Below are 19,381 nucleotides of genomic sequence, written 5' to 3' on the forward strand. Positions count from 1 at the left end.
AACATGTGTCCCTCCAAAGTGAGAGACAGTCGTCACAGGAACATGTGTCCCTCCAAAGTGAGAGACAGTTGTCACAGGAACATGTGTCCCTCCAAAGTGAGAGACAGTTGTCACAGGAACATGTGTCCCTCCAAAGTGAGAGACAGTCGTCACAGGAACATGTGTCCCTCCAAAGTGAGAGACAGTTGTCACAGGAACATGTGTCCCTCCAAAGTGAGAGACAGTTGTCACAGGAACATCTGTCCTCTATTCCTGGTCTGGTAGCCATAACTCAGAATTGTGGATTCACCCTCAATTTTCGACGACAATTAGAGAGATGGAATCTCCCTAATGAGGACACAGACCGCAATAGAGACCACTCACCACTCTATCCAATAAAAAAAAATATATACATTTTGCCTTAAGTTATAATTTAAACAGCATCGGAGGCAAGCCTATGGCAAAGATTGTGCAGCTTACTGCCATGCTGAATCATTTAGCAAAGCTCACAATTAAGAGCTACAAAATGCTAAATGCAAAATCTGCCCCTCTCCCGAGACTAGTCTGCTAATGCTCTTTACATATAATCAGTGTGATCGGAGAGTGCGATCGGAGAGTGCGATCGGAGAGTGCGATCGGAGAGTGTGATCGGAGAGTGTGATCGGTGATCGGAGAGTGTGATTGGAGAGTGCGATCGGAGAGTGCGATCGGAAAGTGTAATCGGAAAGTGCGATCGGAGAGTGCGATCAGAGTGTGCGATCGGAGAGTGCGATTGGAGAGTGCGATTGGAGAGTGCGATCTGAGAGTGTAACCGGAGAGTGCGGTCGGAGAGTGCGGTCGGAGAGTGTGATCAGAGAGTGCGATCGGAGAGTGCGATCGGAGAGTGCGATCGGAGAGTGCGATCGGAGAGTGGGATCGGAGAGTGCGATCGGAGAGTGCGATCGGAGAGTACTGCTGGTAATACTATAATATTCCGGTGGAAATGTACAATTACAGGAGCTGTTGTTGGAGCTACTCTTAAAAAAACAGACTATATAAAAGGAAGCTTATTTGAAGGTAAAATTGTGTCTCTTTTCCTCGGAGATATGATTTCACCAAATTTTAGATGAAATTCGTGAAGACCTTGCGTTTTTGTTCCGAGTCTATCTCCTTGGTAGCAGCTCTCAATCTGCCTTTGGGGACAGAAAATGTAGCTGCAGACAGTGAAGAGTATAATGACCCTGATTAGCTGTAATAGCCTCCGCTCTCTTATTTAGGGGGAAAAAAATATTGCGTTTCAATGTCCTTATGCGCTATTACAAAACACACGGCAATTCTAAGGTGGTCAGAAGGGCAGGCGTACGGCATTTCCATTACCATGCATTTAATAACAAAAAGCATTTTCCATACTGCGGCTGTCCGGGTGCCAAAGAGTGGCGAGCAATGGTAACTATTACCATGTAAAATTAATTGTAAATACCGCGCTGTCCTCAAACTAAAACAGCAGCTAGCACAACCAATGACAATGGTAAAAAAACATAATGATTGCAAAAAAAGTGCAGCACTATTTAGAAAATGGTCCTAAGACTAGACCATGTATTAATGGCTACTTCAATACCAGGCCATTCCTGCTCAGGACAATTTTTAGCTTTCAGCGCTCTCGCACTTTGAATGACAATTGCGCAGTCATGCTACACTGTACCCAAGCTAAATTTTTATAATTTTCTTCCCACAAACAGAGCTTTCTTTTGGTCGTATTTGAATCACCTCTTGGGGTTTTTATTTTTTGCTAAACTAAAAAATACCGAAGCATTATATCAAAAAGACAAAGGGGCAGATCCACAAAGATCTGCCCCGGCGCAGCGTATCTGAGATACGCTACGCCGACGTAACTTACTTTTTTTGGTTTGAATCCTGAAAGAATTTGCGCCGTAAGTTACAGCGGCGTAGTGTATCTCTGGCGGCGTAACGGCGCCTAATTCAAATCGGCGAGTAGGGGGGAGTGTTTCCTTTAAATGAAGCGCGTCCCCGCGCCGAATGAACTGCACATGCGCCGTCCCTAAATTTCCCCGCCGTGCATTGCGCTAAATGACGTCATTGTTTTGACGTGGACGTAAATTACGTCCAGCCCGATTCACGGACGACTTACGCAAACAAAATTATTTTTTTAAATTATACGCGGGAACAACGGCCATACCTAACATTGGGTACGCCACCAAACAGCAGCTTTAACTATACGCCAAAAAAAGCCGACTACAGACGACGTAAAAGCATGCGACGGCCGCTCGTACGTTCGTGGATCGTCGTAAATAGCTCATTTGCATACTCGATGCGGAAAACGACGGGAACGCCACCCAGCGGACGCCGAAGAATTACATCTTAGATCCGACGGCGTACGAAGACGTACGCCTGTCGGATCTAACCCAGATGCCGTCGTATCTTGTTTTGAGGATTCAAAACAAAGATACGACGCGGGAAATTTGAAAGTACGCCGGCGTATCAGTAGATACGCCGGCGTACTCGCTTTGTGGATCTGCCCCAAAATGTGTGCTTATTAGCACAGGCAAAATGGCTGTGTGCTCTGCATACAACCTATTTTGCCATGTCATTGCCACTCTCTGCTCTGCCCCTTCTTCACTTACAGGAGGCTAGCTGGGGAGGGGGCAGAAGCAGCTGGCTCAAGCTCTCAGCAATGTAGTGAGAGAATGAGTCAGCTGCCGGTCAGGCACCTAGGTAGATCCTGACATTATTGTGGGGATCCTTCCAGAGGCTAAAGCAGGTCTGTGACATAAGCCAGCAGCAGGCTTAGGTTGGTAAGTTTTTGAGAATTTTTGTTTAATACCAGTGACAGAGTCGCTTTAACTGACCTTTGAGTGTAAATGTGTTTGTACAGTATGTTAGAAAGATCAACCTCTAAGTGCCTCCGTTCCTTCTACTCTATAGACGGTCACATAATGGAGCTGATTCATTAGAGGAATAGGGACTGCTCACTTAGCATCATCTTATTTATTATGGAGTTGAGTCACGAAAGTTTATTAATAAATAAGATGATGCTGTTTTTATTTTAATCATCCGATTGAATGTTAACTAAAATGCAGATTTTTGTTTAACCACTTGCCGCCCACCCTATAACAAAACGACGGCGGCAAAGTGGTTTCAACATCCTGACTGGATATGACGTCCTCAGGATATTGAGCCGCTGCGCATCGCGGCGATCGTTGTTGCAGGGTGTCAGTCTGACACCCCGCAGCACCGATTTAGGTAAAGAGTCTCCGATTCCAATCACGGCTGATCACGATGTAAACAGGAAAAGCCGGTAATCGGCTTTTCCTCCCTCGCGTCTGTCAGACGAGAGTAGAGGAGAGCCGATCGGCTGCTCCTCTGACAGGGGGGGTTGCGCTGATCGATTATCAGCGCAGCCCCCCCCCCCCCTGGAGGATGCCCACACTGGACCAGCAGGGATGCCACTAGACCACCAGGGATGCCCACCACAGGTATGCCACCCTAGACCACCAGGGATGACAATGACAGAAATAATGGATGGCAATCAGTGCCCACAATGGATGCCAATCAGTGCCCACAATGGGCATCACTGATTGGCAGGCATTATTGTTTGGCACTGATTGGCATCCATTAGTACAACACACTACAGTACATTAGTGCCACCTATCAGTGCCCATCTATGCCTATCCGTGCCACCTATCAGTGCCCATCCATGCCGCCTATCAGTGCCCATCCATGCCGCCTATCTATGTCCATCCGTGCCACCTGTCAGTGCCGCATATTAGTGCCCATCATCAGTGCCCATCAGTGCAGTACCATCAGTGAAGGAGAAAACGTACTTATTTACAAAGTTTTGTAACTGAAACAAAAAAATAACTTTTTTTTTCTAAATTTTCGGTAATTTTTTTTTTTTTTTTTTTAGAAGAAAATAAAAATCGCAGAGGTGATCAAATACCACCAAAATAAAGCTCTATTTGTGGGAACAAAATGGTGTGGCAGGCTGGGGGGTTGGTGTGGCAGGCTGGGGGGCTGGTGTGGCAGGCTGGGGGGCTGGTGTGGCAGGCTGGGGGGCTGGTGTGGCAGGCTGGGGTGCTGGTGTGGCAGGCTGTGGGGCTGGTGTGGCAGGCTGGGGGGCTGGGGTGGCAGGCTGGGGGGCTGGGGTGGCAGGCTGGGGGGCTGGTGTGGCAGGCTGGGGGGCTGGGGTGCTGGTGTGGCAGGCTGGGGGGCTGGTGTGGCAGGCTGGGGTGCTGGTGTGGCAGGCTGGGGTGCTGGGGGGGCTGGTGTGGCAGGCTGGGGGGCTGGTGTGGCAGGCTGGGGGGCTGGGGTGGCAGGCTGGGGGGCTGGTGTGGCAGGCTGGGGGGCTGGTGTGGCAGGCTGGGGGGCTGGTGTGGCAGGCTGGTGTGCTGGTGTGGCAGGCTGGGGGGCAGGTGTGGCAGGCTGGGGGGCTGGTGTGGCAGGCTGGGGGGCTGGTGTGGCAGGCTGGGGGGCTGGTGTGGCAGGCTGGTGTGCTGGTGTGGCAGGCTGGGGGGCAGGTGTGGCAGGCTGGGGGGCTGGTGTGGCAGGCTGGGGGGCTGGTGTGGCAGGCTGGGGGGCTGGTGTGGCAGGCTGGGGTGCTGGTGTGGCAGGCTGGGGTGCTGGTGTGGCAGGCTGGTGTGCTGGTGTGGCAGGCTGGGGGGCTGGTGTGGCAGGCTGGGGGGCTGGTGTGGCAGGCTGGGGGGCTGGTGTGGCAGGCTGGTGTGCTGGTGTGGCAGGCTGGGGGGCTGGTGTGGCAGGCTGGGGGGCTGGTGTGGCAGGCTGGGGGGCTGGTGTGGCAGGCTGGGGGCTGGTGTGGCAGGCTGGGGGGGCTGGTGTGGCAGGCTGGGGGGCTGGAATCAGTGGCTGTCAGACAACCAGGATAATGTGCTTAGACTTGGAAGCTAAATAGATGGCTTCTGGGCCCCGGCTCTAGATACAGAGCTCTATATAGCACAATGCTCCCTTGTTGTGCTTACATAGGAAATCACAGCGATGGCAAACCTGACGTCATCAGGATTTCTTGAAGGCACCAATTGCCATCTTGGAGCAGGGAAAAGATAAACCTTGTCACTCCATACAACAACAGATTCCTATAATAAGAACTGCACTTGTGGAGAATTGGATCAGGGCATATCATCTAGAAATAATTGATAAAAAAAAGAATTCAAAAATAAATAAACACATACAGTGGGGATCGAAAGTTTGGGCACCCCAGGTAAAAATTTGTATTATTGTGCATAACGAAGCCAAGGAAAGATGGAAAAATCTATAAAAAGCATCAAATTACAGATTAGACATTCTTATAATATGTCAAAAAAAAAAGTTAGATTTTATTTCTATCATTTACACTTTCAAAATTACAGAAAACAAAAAAATGGCGTCTGCAAAAGTTTGGGCACCCTGCAGAATTTATGGCATGCACTGCCCCCTTTGCAAAGCTGAGACCTGCCAGTGTCATGGATTGTTCTGTGCCATTCAATGTTTGTGAAACGGTTAAATTGTAAAGCCAGCCCCACTAAAAACAAAGCCCCTTCTACACAAACCCAAGTAAAAAAAAATTAAAAATAAAAATGTTTTGGTTGCACATGATTGGATGAAGCAAATCAGCAGAGCCTTTTCACATTTACTAAGCTCTGGGGAAAATGAGTGCAACTGTACTTGCAAAGTGCACAGTGAATTTGCCTTTAGTAAATCCACACCGATACGTGCATGATTTTTGTATGTGGTGTGCTTCGTAACATAACATTGAAAGGAAACTTTGAGTTATAGCTTTGCTATTACACTTGTTGTCTAAACACAATCAGTGGCATCTTTGTATGCATAAGACTATGATGTTTATATTTTAAAGGGGTTGTAAAGGTTCCTTTTTTATTTTCTAAATAGGTTCTAAATTTTCTAAATAGGTTATTTTAAAGAGGAAGTAAACCCTTACCAATAAAAAAAAAACCTGCAGGAGAAAGGCGTAATGAGCTAGTATTCTATGCATACTAGCTCATTATGTGGCACTTACCTGCGATCACAGTCCTCCTCGGTCCCGTCCACCGCCATGTCCTCTCGTAGCTACTTCCTGTTATCGCCGCTCTGGCGCTGTGACTGGCCGGAGCGACGATGACGTCACTCCCGCGCATGCGCAAGCGCGAAAACACGGCATTAACCCCAAAAATGACATTCACAAAAACGGCACGCTCAGTGCGCCTGCGCCGGTGTCTACGGCACAACATTGGTGCCCGGTTTTTGTGAAAATATCTCCTTAAAGGGGTTGTAAAGGTAAATGTTTTTTCACCTTAATGCATCCTCGCTCGCATGAAGGTAGAAAGCTTTTGCGAGGAGGAGCCAAGACAGCCGCTGAGGGGCCCCAGAAGACAGGATTAGGGGCCACTCTGTGCAAAACGAGCTGCACAGTGGAGGTAAGTATAACATATTATTTAAAAAATATATATATTCTGCCTTTACTGACCCTTTAACCCTGTAGGTGCAAGTTGTGTGGTTGGGTTTACAACCACTTTTAGCTAGTGCATTGTTGGTTCACTTACCTTTTCCTTCGATTTCCCTTCTAAATGTTTTTTTTCTTTGTCTGAGTTTCTCATTTCCTGTTTCTCCTCACCTGACAGCTGATCACATGATGTAAACAGAAGCTTGGTGATCGTGTTTTTTTTCTCCTCATGCCGATCACTGGCTTCTGTGCAAGGGACATCGGTCCCGAAGAGGAAGAGACACATCTGCCTCATCTGTGCCCACCAGTACCGCCTGCCAGTGCCCACAGTGCCACATATCAGTGCCCACCAGTGCCGCCTATCAGTGCCAATAAGTGCAGCCTCATCACATATTATAAAACGGTTTTGTATTTTTTTATTTTTTATCTGTCTTTTACATTTTTTAACAAAATCTAAAAACCGCAGAGGTGATCAAAAACCACCAAAAGAAAGCTCTATCATTTGGGTACAGTGTTGCATGACCGCACAATTGTCATTCAAAGAGTGAGGCGCTGAAAGCTGAAAATTGGTCTGGGCAGAAGGGGGCTTTATGGGCCAGATTCACAAAGGAGATACGACGGAGTATCTCAGATACTCTGTCGTATCTCTCAGGCTCCGTACACACGAGAGGATCCATCCGCTGAAAAATCTCAGCGGATATGTTTCAGCGGATAGATCCTCTGGTGTGTACGTTCCAGCTGATATTTATCTGCGGATATTTCCGATTTCCAGCAGATAAAAATTTGTAGACATGCTTACAAATCTATCCGCTGGAATCGGCTCCAGCGGATCGATCCGGTGGTCTGTGCAGACTCACCGGATCGATCCGTCCGAACCCGTCCCTCGCATGCGTCGTAATGATTCGACGCATGCGTGGAATTGCTTATATGACATCGTCGCGCACGTCGCCGCGTCATCATCGCGGCGACGACGCGACACGTCACCGCGGTGTCAATTTGGCGCGGATTTTCGATCCGATGGTGAGTACACTCCATCGGATCAAAATCCTCAGAGGATTTATCCGCGGATCGTATCCGCGGATCAATCCTATCGTGTGTACCAGGCCTTAGAGTATCTATGCGACCGATTCATAGAATCAGTTACACATAGATAGGCAGAAGATCCGACAGGTGTAATGGACTTACACTGTCGGATCTTAGGATGCAGTACCGCGGCCGCCGCTGGGGGGAGTTTGCGTCGTAAACCAGCGTTGGGTATGCAAATTAGGAGTTACGGCAATCCACGAAGATTTTTCCCGTCGTTATGTCGTCGCAAGTGTTAGATTTCCGTCGCAAAGATAGTGCACCTTTAACATGGTGGAAAATTACTCCACCATGTTAAAGTATGCCTGTCTTTCCCGCGTCGCTTTTGAATTTTTTTAAATGTTTTTCTTTTTCCCGGCGTAAGTGCTTTGTTGACGTCGCGATTCTCAAAACGTCGGCGCGTCGTAATTTCGCGCAAAGCACGTCGGGAAATTTGCGACGGGAGCATGCGCAGTACGTCCGGCGCGGGAGCGCGCCTAATTTAAATAGAAGCATTCAAATCTACTACCAAATGAAAGTCCCCTCACTTCCAAGAACAAGAACGATTTTATGTTGGCGGACTACAAAGGCGAAAAGTTATTTGGTGCAAAACTGATATCTTCAAAAGGAAAACAAAATTTGGCTTCATGAGGAGAAAAAAAAAGTGGTGGTCCTGAAGTAGTTAAATCAATTAGAGCATTGCATGAGATAATTGGTCAGGGGTCAAGAGCGTGTTCTTTACAGACTTTGAAATATTTCACTTTGATGATTCTGTTTACTGAAGACAAGTGATAAAACTTTCCATGCACATCAAGATTGTAGCAGGCCTTCTGAAGGAAACGAACAAAAGTCCGGAATCTGCTTGTCCATGCCTGGTCTTTCTGCAGGGTATAATGTCACACTGACCTCTGAAGACACGTTCTTTAAATATATATATATATATAGGGATGCAATTTAATTAACTATATTATGTGGATTATCCAGAATCAATTCAGTGTACGTATGCATAGCACTAGTGATCATCCAGTATCTGAAAGGTTTTAAACGTAATGGCTTATGTGATATGGCAAAATGCACTGCCTCGTCTCAACCAAAGTGCAGTGCCTCATCACAACCAAAGTGCAGTGCCTCATCACAACCAAAGTGCAGTGCCTCATCACAACCAAAGTGCAGTGCCTCATCACAATCAAAGTGTAGTGCCTCATCACAACCAAAGTGCAGTGCCTCATCACAATCAAAGTGTAGTGCTTCATCACAACCAAAGTGCAGTGCTTCATCACAACCAAAGTGCAGTGCCTCATCACAACCAAAGTGCAGTGCCTCATCACAACCAAAGTGCAGTGCTTCATCACAACCAAAGTGCAGTGCCACATCACAACCAAAGTGCAGTGCCTCGTCACAACCAAAGTGCAGTGCCTCATCACAACCAAAGTGCAGCGCCTCATCACAACCAATCGAACAACATTAAAAAGAAAAGGGACTTGTTGGTTGCTGAACACTATCACTAGTCTTCGGTTGTTTTTACCAACAGAGACGGACTACGGTTAAACTCTCTCTATCCATCTAGCTGTCTATGGTAATTCAGACCTTCTTAGACAGCCAGTACGGAATACATATACCAGGAACCATCAAGTGTAACAATTTTATAGAAACGAAAAGTTGATCTGGCAGATCATGCTCTGCTGGGGTTTTTTGCCTTCCTCTGGATCAACTGTGGGTATGGAGTTGGGTGTATGGGATTGCATTGTGTTTTTTATTTTGTTTGTTTATTTATTTTATTTTATTTTTTATTTTTGTTTGTGGTTGAACTGGATGGACTTGTATCTTTTTTCAACCTGACTAACTATGTAACTATGCAATAAGGAACAATCCATAATTGACCTGCAGATACAATGTTGCTGTTCTTGGTTATAATGCACACTCAGTTCTAGAGTTCTAGATAGACACCCCTAAGGAACTCGGGAACCTTGGCTGCTATTGACAATAGGAAAAGGCTCATCAAGATAAGGCGCCAGCTTTACTTTTCCGGCCACGGGGGGCCACCTTGTACATGTCCAGTTTCTACCATACTAATGCACATCTCCGGAGCCAGCCAATCCATTCTAGAAGACAGCAGGCACTTTTACAGAGACGGGGGAACATTCACATACGTGCTATGAATGACATCTCATGAAAAGCTGAAAAGATGCTGAGCACTGGCTGGCTCCTGGAAAATGTCTGGTGTTTTTTTTTTTTTTTATGCAGGGACATATTTAAGTAGAAAGGCAGACAGAGACAGGCAAAGGAAAAAAAAGGAGTTCGGGAATGAGAGCGAGAAACACACAGAAATATGCGCCCGCCAGTATCATTAAGCGGAGCTGTCCAGTGCTGGAAATTGTATGCAGAACAAGAAAGAGGGGTTAAAACCAACAATAAAAGTGCATTGACAAAAAGGTAATGTCATACAGCACAGCCCTATAATGAAGAGCAAGCAGAGATAAGTATACTTAATTTATTAAACATCTCCATCGTCTCATGAAAAGTACATCACGCCGCTGCCGCTAAGTGCAGAAAAGCAAAGAGGCTACGACTGAATGCTGTATATTACTTGCTTCAAAAAGCCTTCTTGCATTTCTACATTACGGTTCCATATAATGCCAACTGTTTGCAGCACATCCTAGCATTACCAGGACTAGATACCAAGTCAACGGCTATAAAATTCAACTGTCAGATAAATCAAACGGACCAGATTCCACAGCGGTCTATATTTTCCCCTTATTCCAAAACACACGTTTTTCAGGAAAAATCATTTTGCCAAAAAATAGGATTTTTTTTTTTTATATATATATATATATATATATATATATATATATATATATATATATATATATATATATATATATATACATATATATATATATATATATATATATATATATTTTAATAGCAAGCAGTCTAACTCAGCCTTTCTCAGCCTTTTCAACACAGAGGAACCGCCAAAATAACTTTCCGATCTCAGAGAACCCCACATAAAAATTACCATAGCTACGACTCTCTCTCTAATGATACATTAGTGTGATGGTCAGTGGGAAGAACGTTCCTTACACTTGTGGTCATTGCGAGGAATTACCCCCCTATAGATAGCTAAGAAGGTCAACGGATATCCTAACAGCATCGAGACTTACCATTGCCAACATGTGGAAATGCACAGATGCTCCTAAATTGTCATTATAAGACTAAACACTCATGCCGCGCACACACGTTCCCTTTTTCAGCATGAAAAAAACATTGTTTTTCAGCATGTCCAAAAAACAACGTTTTCCCAACTTCATCATTAAAAACGACATTGCCCACACAGCATCGTTTTTCAAAAATGATCTAGCAAAGCACGGTGACGTACAACACGTACGACGGCACTTTAAAGGGGAAGTTCCATTCGCCTTTAGGATGCTTTAGCTGATTCCATGTTAGTAAAAGACGATTCGCGCTTTTTTTGTCTGTTACAGCGTGATGAATGTGCTTACTCCATTATGAATGGTAGTTTTACCAGAACGAGCGCTCCCATCTCATAACTTGCTTCTAAACATGCGCAGTTTTTTTTCGTCTTCGTTTTAGCCCACACACGATCATTTTTTACAACCCGAAAAACGAAATTGTTTAAAACGACGTTAAAAAATGCAGCATGTTCGAAAAAAAATTTGTCGTTTTTAAGAACCTGAAAAATTATTTTAAATTACGTTTTTGAAAAACAACGTTTTTTTTATGCTAAAAAATTATCCTGTGTACGCGGCATCAGCCTTTTCAACACAGAGGAACCGCCAAAATAACTTTCCGATCTCAGAGAACCCCACATAAAAATTACCATATCTACGACTCATGATACATTAGTGTGATGGTCAGTGGGAAGAACGTTCCTTACACTTGTGGTCATTGGGAAGAATTCCCTTCTTAGGCCCTGTACACACGACCGAGTTTCTTGGCAGAATTCAGCCAGAAACTCGATCGGAGCTGGATTCTGCAGAGAAACTTGGTCGTGTGTACAGTTTTCACCGAGGAAGCCGACGGTACTCGTCGGGCCAAATAGAGAACATGTTGTTCAATGAGGAAAGTTGGCCCGCCGAGATCCTCGGCGGCTTCAACACATAACTCGACGAGGAACTCGATGTGTTTGGCACGTCGAGTTCCTCGGACGTGTGTACGGGGCCTTTACAGATAGCTAAGAAGGTCGAAGGATTTTCTAACAGCAGCGAGACTTACCATTGCCAACATGTGGAAATGCACAGACGCTCCTAACCTGTCATTATAAGACTAAACACTCAGGCCCAATACGAATTGATGTTCGCATTCAAAAATTTCTCCATCACTAAAAGTGGAAACCCGAGAGCCTCCAATTACTTAAAGAATAGCGATATATGATACACCAAGATATTGAATTTCTTATAAACCTCTTCTTTTTATTCCTAAAAATGTGAGAATTTGATGACCATCTCCCCACCTACACCATGACCCCACTTGGGGTGGGCGGGAGCAGAATATCAAACTTCAGATATTGTACCTTAAAGTTATTATTACTTCTGGTTATTCATTCCTCAATTTTTGTTATTATCTTTTCTATGCAATACGACAAGCAATACCACAATTAATTTTATTCATCTATATTGGAATGTATTTTGTCAAAAATAATAACAATTTAAAGTTAAAAAAAGAGATGGGAACTTATCTACTGTAAGAAGCAGAAATTGTTCATTACTCAAGGAACCCCTTGACAACCTGTGGAGGAACCCTCGGGTTTCATGGAACGCTACTCAAAGTGGTTGTAAGCCCAATTTTACAACTTTATGCTACAGGTAAGCCTATATTAAGGCTTACCTGTAGCTAACAAGGATATCTCTTAAAGTGGTTGTAAACATACAGACCTACAGGTAAGCCTAGATTAAGGCTTACCTGTAGGTGCAAGAAATATCTCCTTAACCTACATGGTTAAGGAGATATTTTCCAAAAAACGGGCACCGATGTCTATGGTGCATTCACGCCGGCACACTGAGGATGCCACTAGTGAAGACGATCATGCCGTCACTGCCCGCTCCCACGCACAGCCAGTCACAGTGCCGGAGCAGCGATACCTGGAAGTCACACCGGGTATCATGACGGAGGAGGTGAACGAGGGTTGCTGCAGGGGCTATGCATACTAGCTCATTATGTCTTTCCCTTGCAGGGTGTTTTTTTTTTGTTTGTTTTTTTAGTGAGGGTACACGGTTTAGGAGATATCCTTTGCCCCCTGCATGTGCTGATGTCATCGGCACATGCGCACTGGGGCAAACTGAAGCAATGGCACCTATGTTCCGTTGCTACTGTCTGCATGCCATTACCGGCAGCTCCCACACACGTGCATGGGAGTGACGTCATTTCGGCTCCGGCCAATCACAGATACCTGGAAGTAACTCTGGGACGACCTGTTGGCGGCCGGAGAGGGGAAGACGAGGACTGCTGCGGGGGCTTCGATCTGAGGTAAGTAATACATAATGCATATTAGCTCATTATGCCTTTGTCTTGAAGGGGTTTGTTTTTTTGGGGGATTTGTTTAAGAGGGTTTACTTCCTCTTTAAGAACCCCCGGTCCAGCTGGGAGAGTCAGAAAAGCTTATGGCCGGGTTGAGAAACCAACTTATTGAGGAACAAACTATTTCAGTTGCTGAGGAACTACAAATTCCAGCGTTCTTCTTCAACCAGAGACAACCTAGCACCTTAGAGGAGAACTACAGGTCCCTCTGTTTGCCAAGGCATGGCTTTCTCCACAGCTAGTGAGGTATCTGGTTGCCAATTCCTGGGCCTCAGGACCTGACACAAGTACTAGTGGAAATCATAAACGGCAGCAAGGCATTAAAATATCAAACTGCATTGACTACGTGATTCCTTCAGCCTAAATGATTCTGCCGTTGGCTGCGAGGAAACGGCAATTTTTCCAAATCTAAAAATAATGTATGATTTTGGAAAGCGTGGCTTCGGTAAGAGCCGTGTACCCAGACGAGTCTGAAACTTCTCCTTTGTGATTTTAGCAGTCGGGTTTTGAAGCGGATCTGTCAAAGGGTCAAAGATGCACAATGTTCTTGCCGCACAAAGCCTGTTAAGCGGTGACAGCACAGAAGTTGATGTAGCCCTAGCTATCACATTAGGCACTTCCCCACAAATACCTTCTACACTTGCACCAAAGACCTCCTCGAAAAACATTGACCCTTTTCCTTCAGAAAAAACTACTTTAACAAGCCTCTCTGGGGTGTATACACCTGATGACACCCACAAAAAAACAATGATAATATATTATTCAGCTGAAAACCTCAGAACTAATGTATTTCATGGACGAGGAAAGCACCAACATATAACAAAGCGTCTTGTGATTAATACAGGGAGCAAGACGAATGCTAAATATTGCTTGAATTTATTTGGAAAGTAGACATCTGCTTTAGTTTTTGATGCATATGCTGCCATTATTATAATGTACCATATTAATACATTAAAATGTCTGCATATTATTTATACATCTTAAGGTTTGTCTGAAGGAAGCAAAAAGACTTTCAATTATAAAACTGTCACTGTGAAGCCACCCGACTTTCTTACGCCGAACAGGGGCAACAGACCGTTTACTGCAAATGGAACACAGACGGTAAATGAGGATCCACTCATAGCTTAATTCACATAAGGCAATCAGATGAATATTTATGATGCGACGGATGCAATTTTTAACTCAGATTTGGTGGTGGGGGGGGGGGGGGGGGTTTGTGATCATTAAATGCGAAGAAACTGTCCTAGAAATGAGACCAAATCAGACAGCTCTTGTCTAATACACATGTGTACTTTGAATGGGAACTGTTTATTTCATTATGTAGTCAAGTCATATGGCTTTTCTCAATCTTAAATCATTTTTAGGTCTCAGGGGACTTCTGCAAAAATAAATCAGTCAGGGAAAATGCCCTTTACATTGATGGTGAGAAGAGTGTACTCCTTACGGTAGTGGTCAGATTGCCACCCTTACTGATAGATAGCTAAAAGACGATTGGTGTCGTGCTGGTGGCTCTGCCAAGTGGCAGCAACACCTGGTACTATACAGGAACCATCAGACTGGGGGTCAACCAGCCACAGCTCAATGAACCCCTGGCCACCCAAAGAGGAACCATCACATTGGAGGTCAATCAATGAATGCCTGGCCACCCAAAGAGGAACCATCATATTGGAGGTTAATCAATGAATGCCTGGCCACCCAAAGAGGAACCATCACATTGGAGGTCAATCAATGAACCCCTGGCCACTCAAAGAGGAACCATCACATTGGAGGTTAATAAATGAACCCCTGGCCACTCAAAGAGGAACCATCACATTGGAGGTTAATCAATGAATCGCTAACCACCCAAAGAGGAACCATCACATTGGAGGTCAATCAATAAACGCCTGGCCACCCAAAGAGGGACCATCACATTGGAGTTCAATCAATGAACACCTGGCCACCCAAGGAGGAACCATCCCATTGGAGTTCAATCAATGAACGCCTGGCCACCCAAAGAGGAACCATCACATTGGAGGTCAATCAATGAACGCCTGGCCACCCAAAGAGGAACCATCACATTGGAGGTCAATCAATGAACGCTTGGCCACCCAAAGAGGAACCATCACATTGGAGTTCAATCAATGAACACCTGGCCACCCAAAGAGGAACCATCATATTGGAGGTCAATGAATGAACCCCGTTGGCCACCCAAAAAGTGTCTAATACACATGTGTACTTTGAAAGGGAACCATTTATTTCATTATGTAGTCAAGTTATACAGCTTTTCTCAATCTTTAATCATTTTTAGTTCTCAGGGGACTTCGGCAAAAATAAATCAGTCAGGAAAAATATGCCCCTTACATTGATGGTGGGACGAATGTACTCCTTACAGTAGTGGTCAGATTGTCACCCTTACTGACAACTAAAAAGACCATTTGTGTTGTGCTGGTGGCTCTGTCAAGTGGCAGTACTCCAGTATACAGGAACCATATGATTGAGGATCAATCAGCCACAGCTCGATGAACCCCTGGCCATGCATAGACGAACCTTCAGATTTGAGGCCAATCAATGAACCGCTAACCACCCAAAGAGGAACCATCACATTGGAGGTCAATCAATGAACGCCTGGCCACTCAAAGAGGAACCATCACATTGGAGGTTAATCAATGAACCGCTAACCACCCAAAGAGGAACCATCACATTGGAGGTCAATCAATGAACGCCTGGCCACCCAAAGAGGAACCATCACATTGGAGGTCAATCAGTGAACGCCTGGCCACCCAAAGAGGAACCATCATATTGGAGGTTAATAAATGAACCCCTGGCCACCGAAAGAGGAACCATCACATTGGAGGTTAATCAATAAACCGCTGACCACCCAAAGAGGAACCATCACATTGGAGGTCAATCAATGAACGCCTGGCCACCCAAAGAGGAAGCATCAAATTGGAGGTCAATCAATGAACGCCTGGCCACCCAAAGAGGAACCATCACATTGGAGGTCAATCAATGAACGCCTGACCACCCAAAGAGGAACCATCACATTGGAGGTCAATCAGTGAACGCCTGGCCACCCAAAGAGGAACCATCAAATTGGAGGTCAATCAATGAACCCCTGGCTACCCAAAGAGGAACCATCATATTGGAGGTTAATAAATGAACTCCTGGCCACCCAAAGAGGAACCATCATATTGGAGGTTAATAAATGAACGCCTGGCCACCCAAAGAGGAACCATCACATTGGAGGTCAATCAATGAATGCCTGGCCACCCAAAGAGGAACCATCACATTGGAGTTCAATCAATAAACGCCTGGCCACCCAAAAAGGAACCATCACATTGGAGGTTAATCAATAAACCGCTGACCACCCAAAGAGGAACCATCACATTGGAGGTCAATCAATGAACCCAAAGAGGAGCCATAAGGTTCCACTGAACTGAATGGCTGCTTTGATAGGTCATATAGGCTACATTACACCTGCGCTAATTTATTAAAAATAAAAAGACTCTCTGTAGGTAATGTAAGAGGATTGCATTCTTTATTTATTCCAAATGTCATCCTATATAGGTGGTTTCAGTTGTGGTGTTAAGGGATGGCTCAAAGTGCCGAGTGTGCCCACATCCAGGTATAAGCACAGGTGGGCTAATCGGCATCCTTGTAAATGCCACCCTACCTCACCTGTGAAGACCTGGAGAGGAGCACACCTACCAAGCTTTGATGGATGCAGCTCTAAAATATTCTCCTAGATAACGCAGATTTTGGATGGGCAAGGAGAGAAAAAAGAAAAAAAGTCTGCAGGCGGCTCTAGTGGGGGCTCGGCCGGCTCCAATCACTGAACCAGAGAAGACGGGGAGAGAAAGAATTTTCACAAAATGAATTGTGGAATTTAAAATTCCAATAAGGATGGCTCTACCTTGTGACTGGTACACAATGTCCAGTAATTAGTCAATAACGCTTCCTTATTTTTATTTTCTTTCCTCCCTGACAGAAGACGATTTAGGAGCCCGGCGTATCGAAGTGTTCCATTCTTGGCAAGGCGCGTGTGCCGTAGAGGGAGTCCCTGCCGCCTCGGCGACACTTTGCAAAGCACGGAAATGTTTTGTGCCGTTGTATCTTGATCATCATCGTCACCCCATTCAGCAGCTGAGGAATCCGCAGAGGATTCCAAGCCGGAGCTTCTCTGCATTCAGTCTATTGAAAAAAGGCAGAAGATCTTTACTACATTCCGCCGCTGCCATTCGCTCTCATTGTCCTAGACGTGGGGGGGGGGGGGGGGGGTTTTCCAAGCAGCTGGCCGGGGCCATTAACTCCTGCATACTGCTAGCGAGCGGCTTTTTAATTCCTAACCTATAATTGTGGAGCGCCCAGCTATGAGACTTTCTCTGGATGGTCACCGCAATGCATTGACTTCTCCTGTGCACAATGAATGGTGAACGGGTTGGGGGGACAGGGGACGGGGGGCTTTTCCTGTGAAGGGTCTTATTTAGCAGTGAATGTATAATGGGATGTGCAGCATTTAAACAGAAAGCCGGCTGCAGCAGATGACTTTGTACCTTCCTCCTTCTCTCTCTGGCTGGGAGCTGTGCTGAGTCTATCACTGCTACCCACACACACACACCGAGGCTGGCATGTGCCAAAACGGCGCTGTCTGGTGATTGTTATCAGTGGGCGCCCTGGCACCCATTATCCACAGGTCCTTTAATATGGGACTGCTTGCCCAGTTCTGCAGATATGATTGGTGTGTGCCCCCTCCTTTCCATGTGCCCTGCACTGAACTTCTACCTCCATTGACAAAGATGATCCAAACCGCCGGGCATCACAGTGCCAACTTAACCCCTTGCAACCCTGCTTGCCTCTACCCCCCTCAATGGAGATTTCCTTGATATTAACCCTTTACGTGCATGTGCCCTGCACTGAACTTCTACCACCAGTGACAGAGATGGGCATCACAGTGCCAACTTAACCCCTTGCAACCCTGCTTGCCTCTACCCCTATTAATGGAGATTTCCTTGATAGTAACCCTTTACATGCATGTGCCCTGCACTGAACTTCTACCTCCAGTGACAGATATGGGCATCACAGTGCCAACTTAACCCCTTCCAACCCTGCTTGCCTCTACCCCCTCAATGGAGATCTCCTTGATATTAACCCTTTAAAAGCATGTGCCCTGCGATAAAACTTCTACCACCAGTGACAGAGATGGGCATCACATTGCCAACGTAACCCCTTCCAACCCTGCTTGCCTCTACCCCCCTCAATAGAGATTTCCTTGATATTAACCCTTTACATGCATGTGCCAGGCACTGAACTTCTACCACCAGTGACAGAGATGGGCATCACATTGCCAACTTAACCCCTTCCAACCCTGCTTGCCTCTACCCCCTCAATAGAGATTTCCTTGATATTAACCCTTGCCATGCATGTGCCCTGAACTTCTACCTCCAGTGACAGAGATGGGCATCACATTGCCAACTTAACCCCTTGCATCCATGCTTGCCTCTACCCCCTCAATGGAGATTTCCTTGATATTAACCCTTTACATGCATGTGCCCTGCACTGAACTTCTACCTCCAGTGACAGAGATGGGCATCACATTGCCAACTTAACCCCTTCCAACCCTGCTTGACTCTACCCCTATTAATGGAGATTTCCTTGATATTAACCCTTGCCATGCATGTGCCAGGCATGCCATGGCACATCTGATCTGATTGTATTATTCCTAGGTGCCCCTTCCCTCCCCAACCCAGCACACCATGCAGGGTGATGCCCATTGCAGAGACAGGCAGGGGTACCAGGGTGGGGTGCAGACTGTAGGGGGGAGGAAGGAATGATGCCCACTTACCCCCAGTGCCCCGGGCAGGGCCAACAGCAGCAGCAGAGCGCTCCCCGACCCCTTTGGCATCTTTGCACCCAGACGGGACATCTTCATCCTGGCAGCCACCAAAAAATAAAAACATAAACGTCCAAAATCCCAAAGAGGTTGTGCTGCAAATGGAAGCAGTGTGTGTTCTCCCCCCACACCCAATAACGTCCCGGTGTGAGGCTCCGCTGCCCCCGGGCGCTGCCGTTTACCGCCCCGGCTCTCCCACGCTCTGAGCTGCAGGTGAACGGGCTGCACCAGCTGAGCGCAGCGAGGCCCCGCCCCACTCCACGCGCTGACTGGCAGCTCCGACACGCCCCCACAGGGTTCAGCTGACTGACAAGCCAAGCCGAGCCCACGAACGGCGGCATAACCACGCCCACCTTCGGCGAAAGGAGGATGAATGATCATCGGGCGTGTGTGTTTCCGCAGCGCCCTCGCTGGTGGGTTGTGAGCGCTGCAGCCTGCCAGATCGGGGAGCTCGCGGAGGAGAAGCGATGTGTGATGATGCCGGACAGTCTCAGAATACACTT

The 19,381-nt window shown here is 46.3% G+C and overlaps 1 protein-coding gene across 2 annotated transcripts in view; it reads right to left on the reverse strand.

Annotated features, from left to right (window-relative positions):
* Positions 1 to 19,115, reverse strand: part of CDH4 (cadherin 4) — an 836,782-nt gene extending 817,667 nt beyond the window's left edge. Inside the window, exon 1 of one of the 2 annotated variants that reach the window (XM_040331280.1) lies at positions 18,831 to 19,114. In XM_040331280.1, coding sequence (XP_040187214.1) covers positions 18,831 to 18,917 — 87 coding nt within the window. In that variant the 5' untranslated portion in view covers positions 18,918 to 19,114. Of the gene's footprint in view, positions 1 to 18,830 lie in introns of both variants that reach the window. The other variant, XM_040331281.1, reaches the window with a different exon arrangement.
* Positions 19,116 to 19,381: the final 266 nt, after the last annotated feature.

Source organism: Rana temporaria, chromosome 12 (assembly GCF_905171775.1).
Source record: "Rana temporaria chromosome 12, aRanTem1.1, whole genome shotgun sequence".
In the NCBI taxonomy this organism is placed as follows: domain Eukaryota; kingdom Metazoa; phylum Chordata; class Amphibia; order Anura; family Ranidae; genus Rana; species Rana temporaria.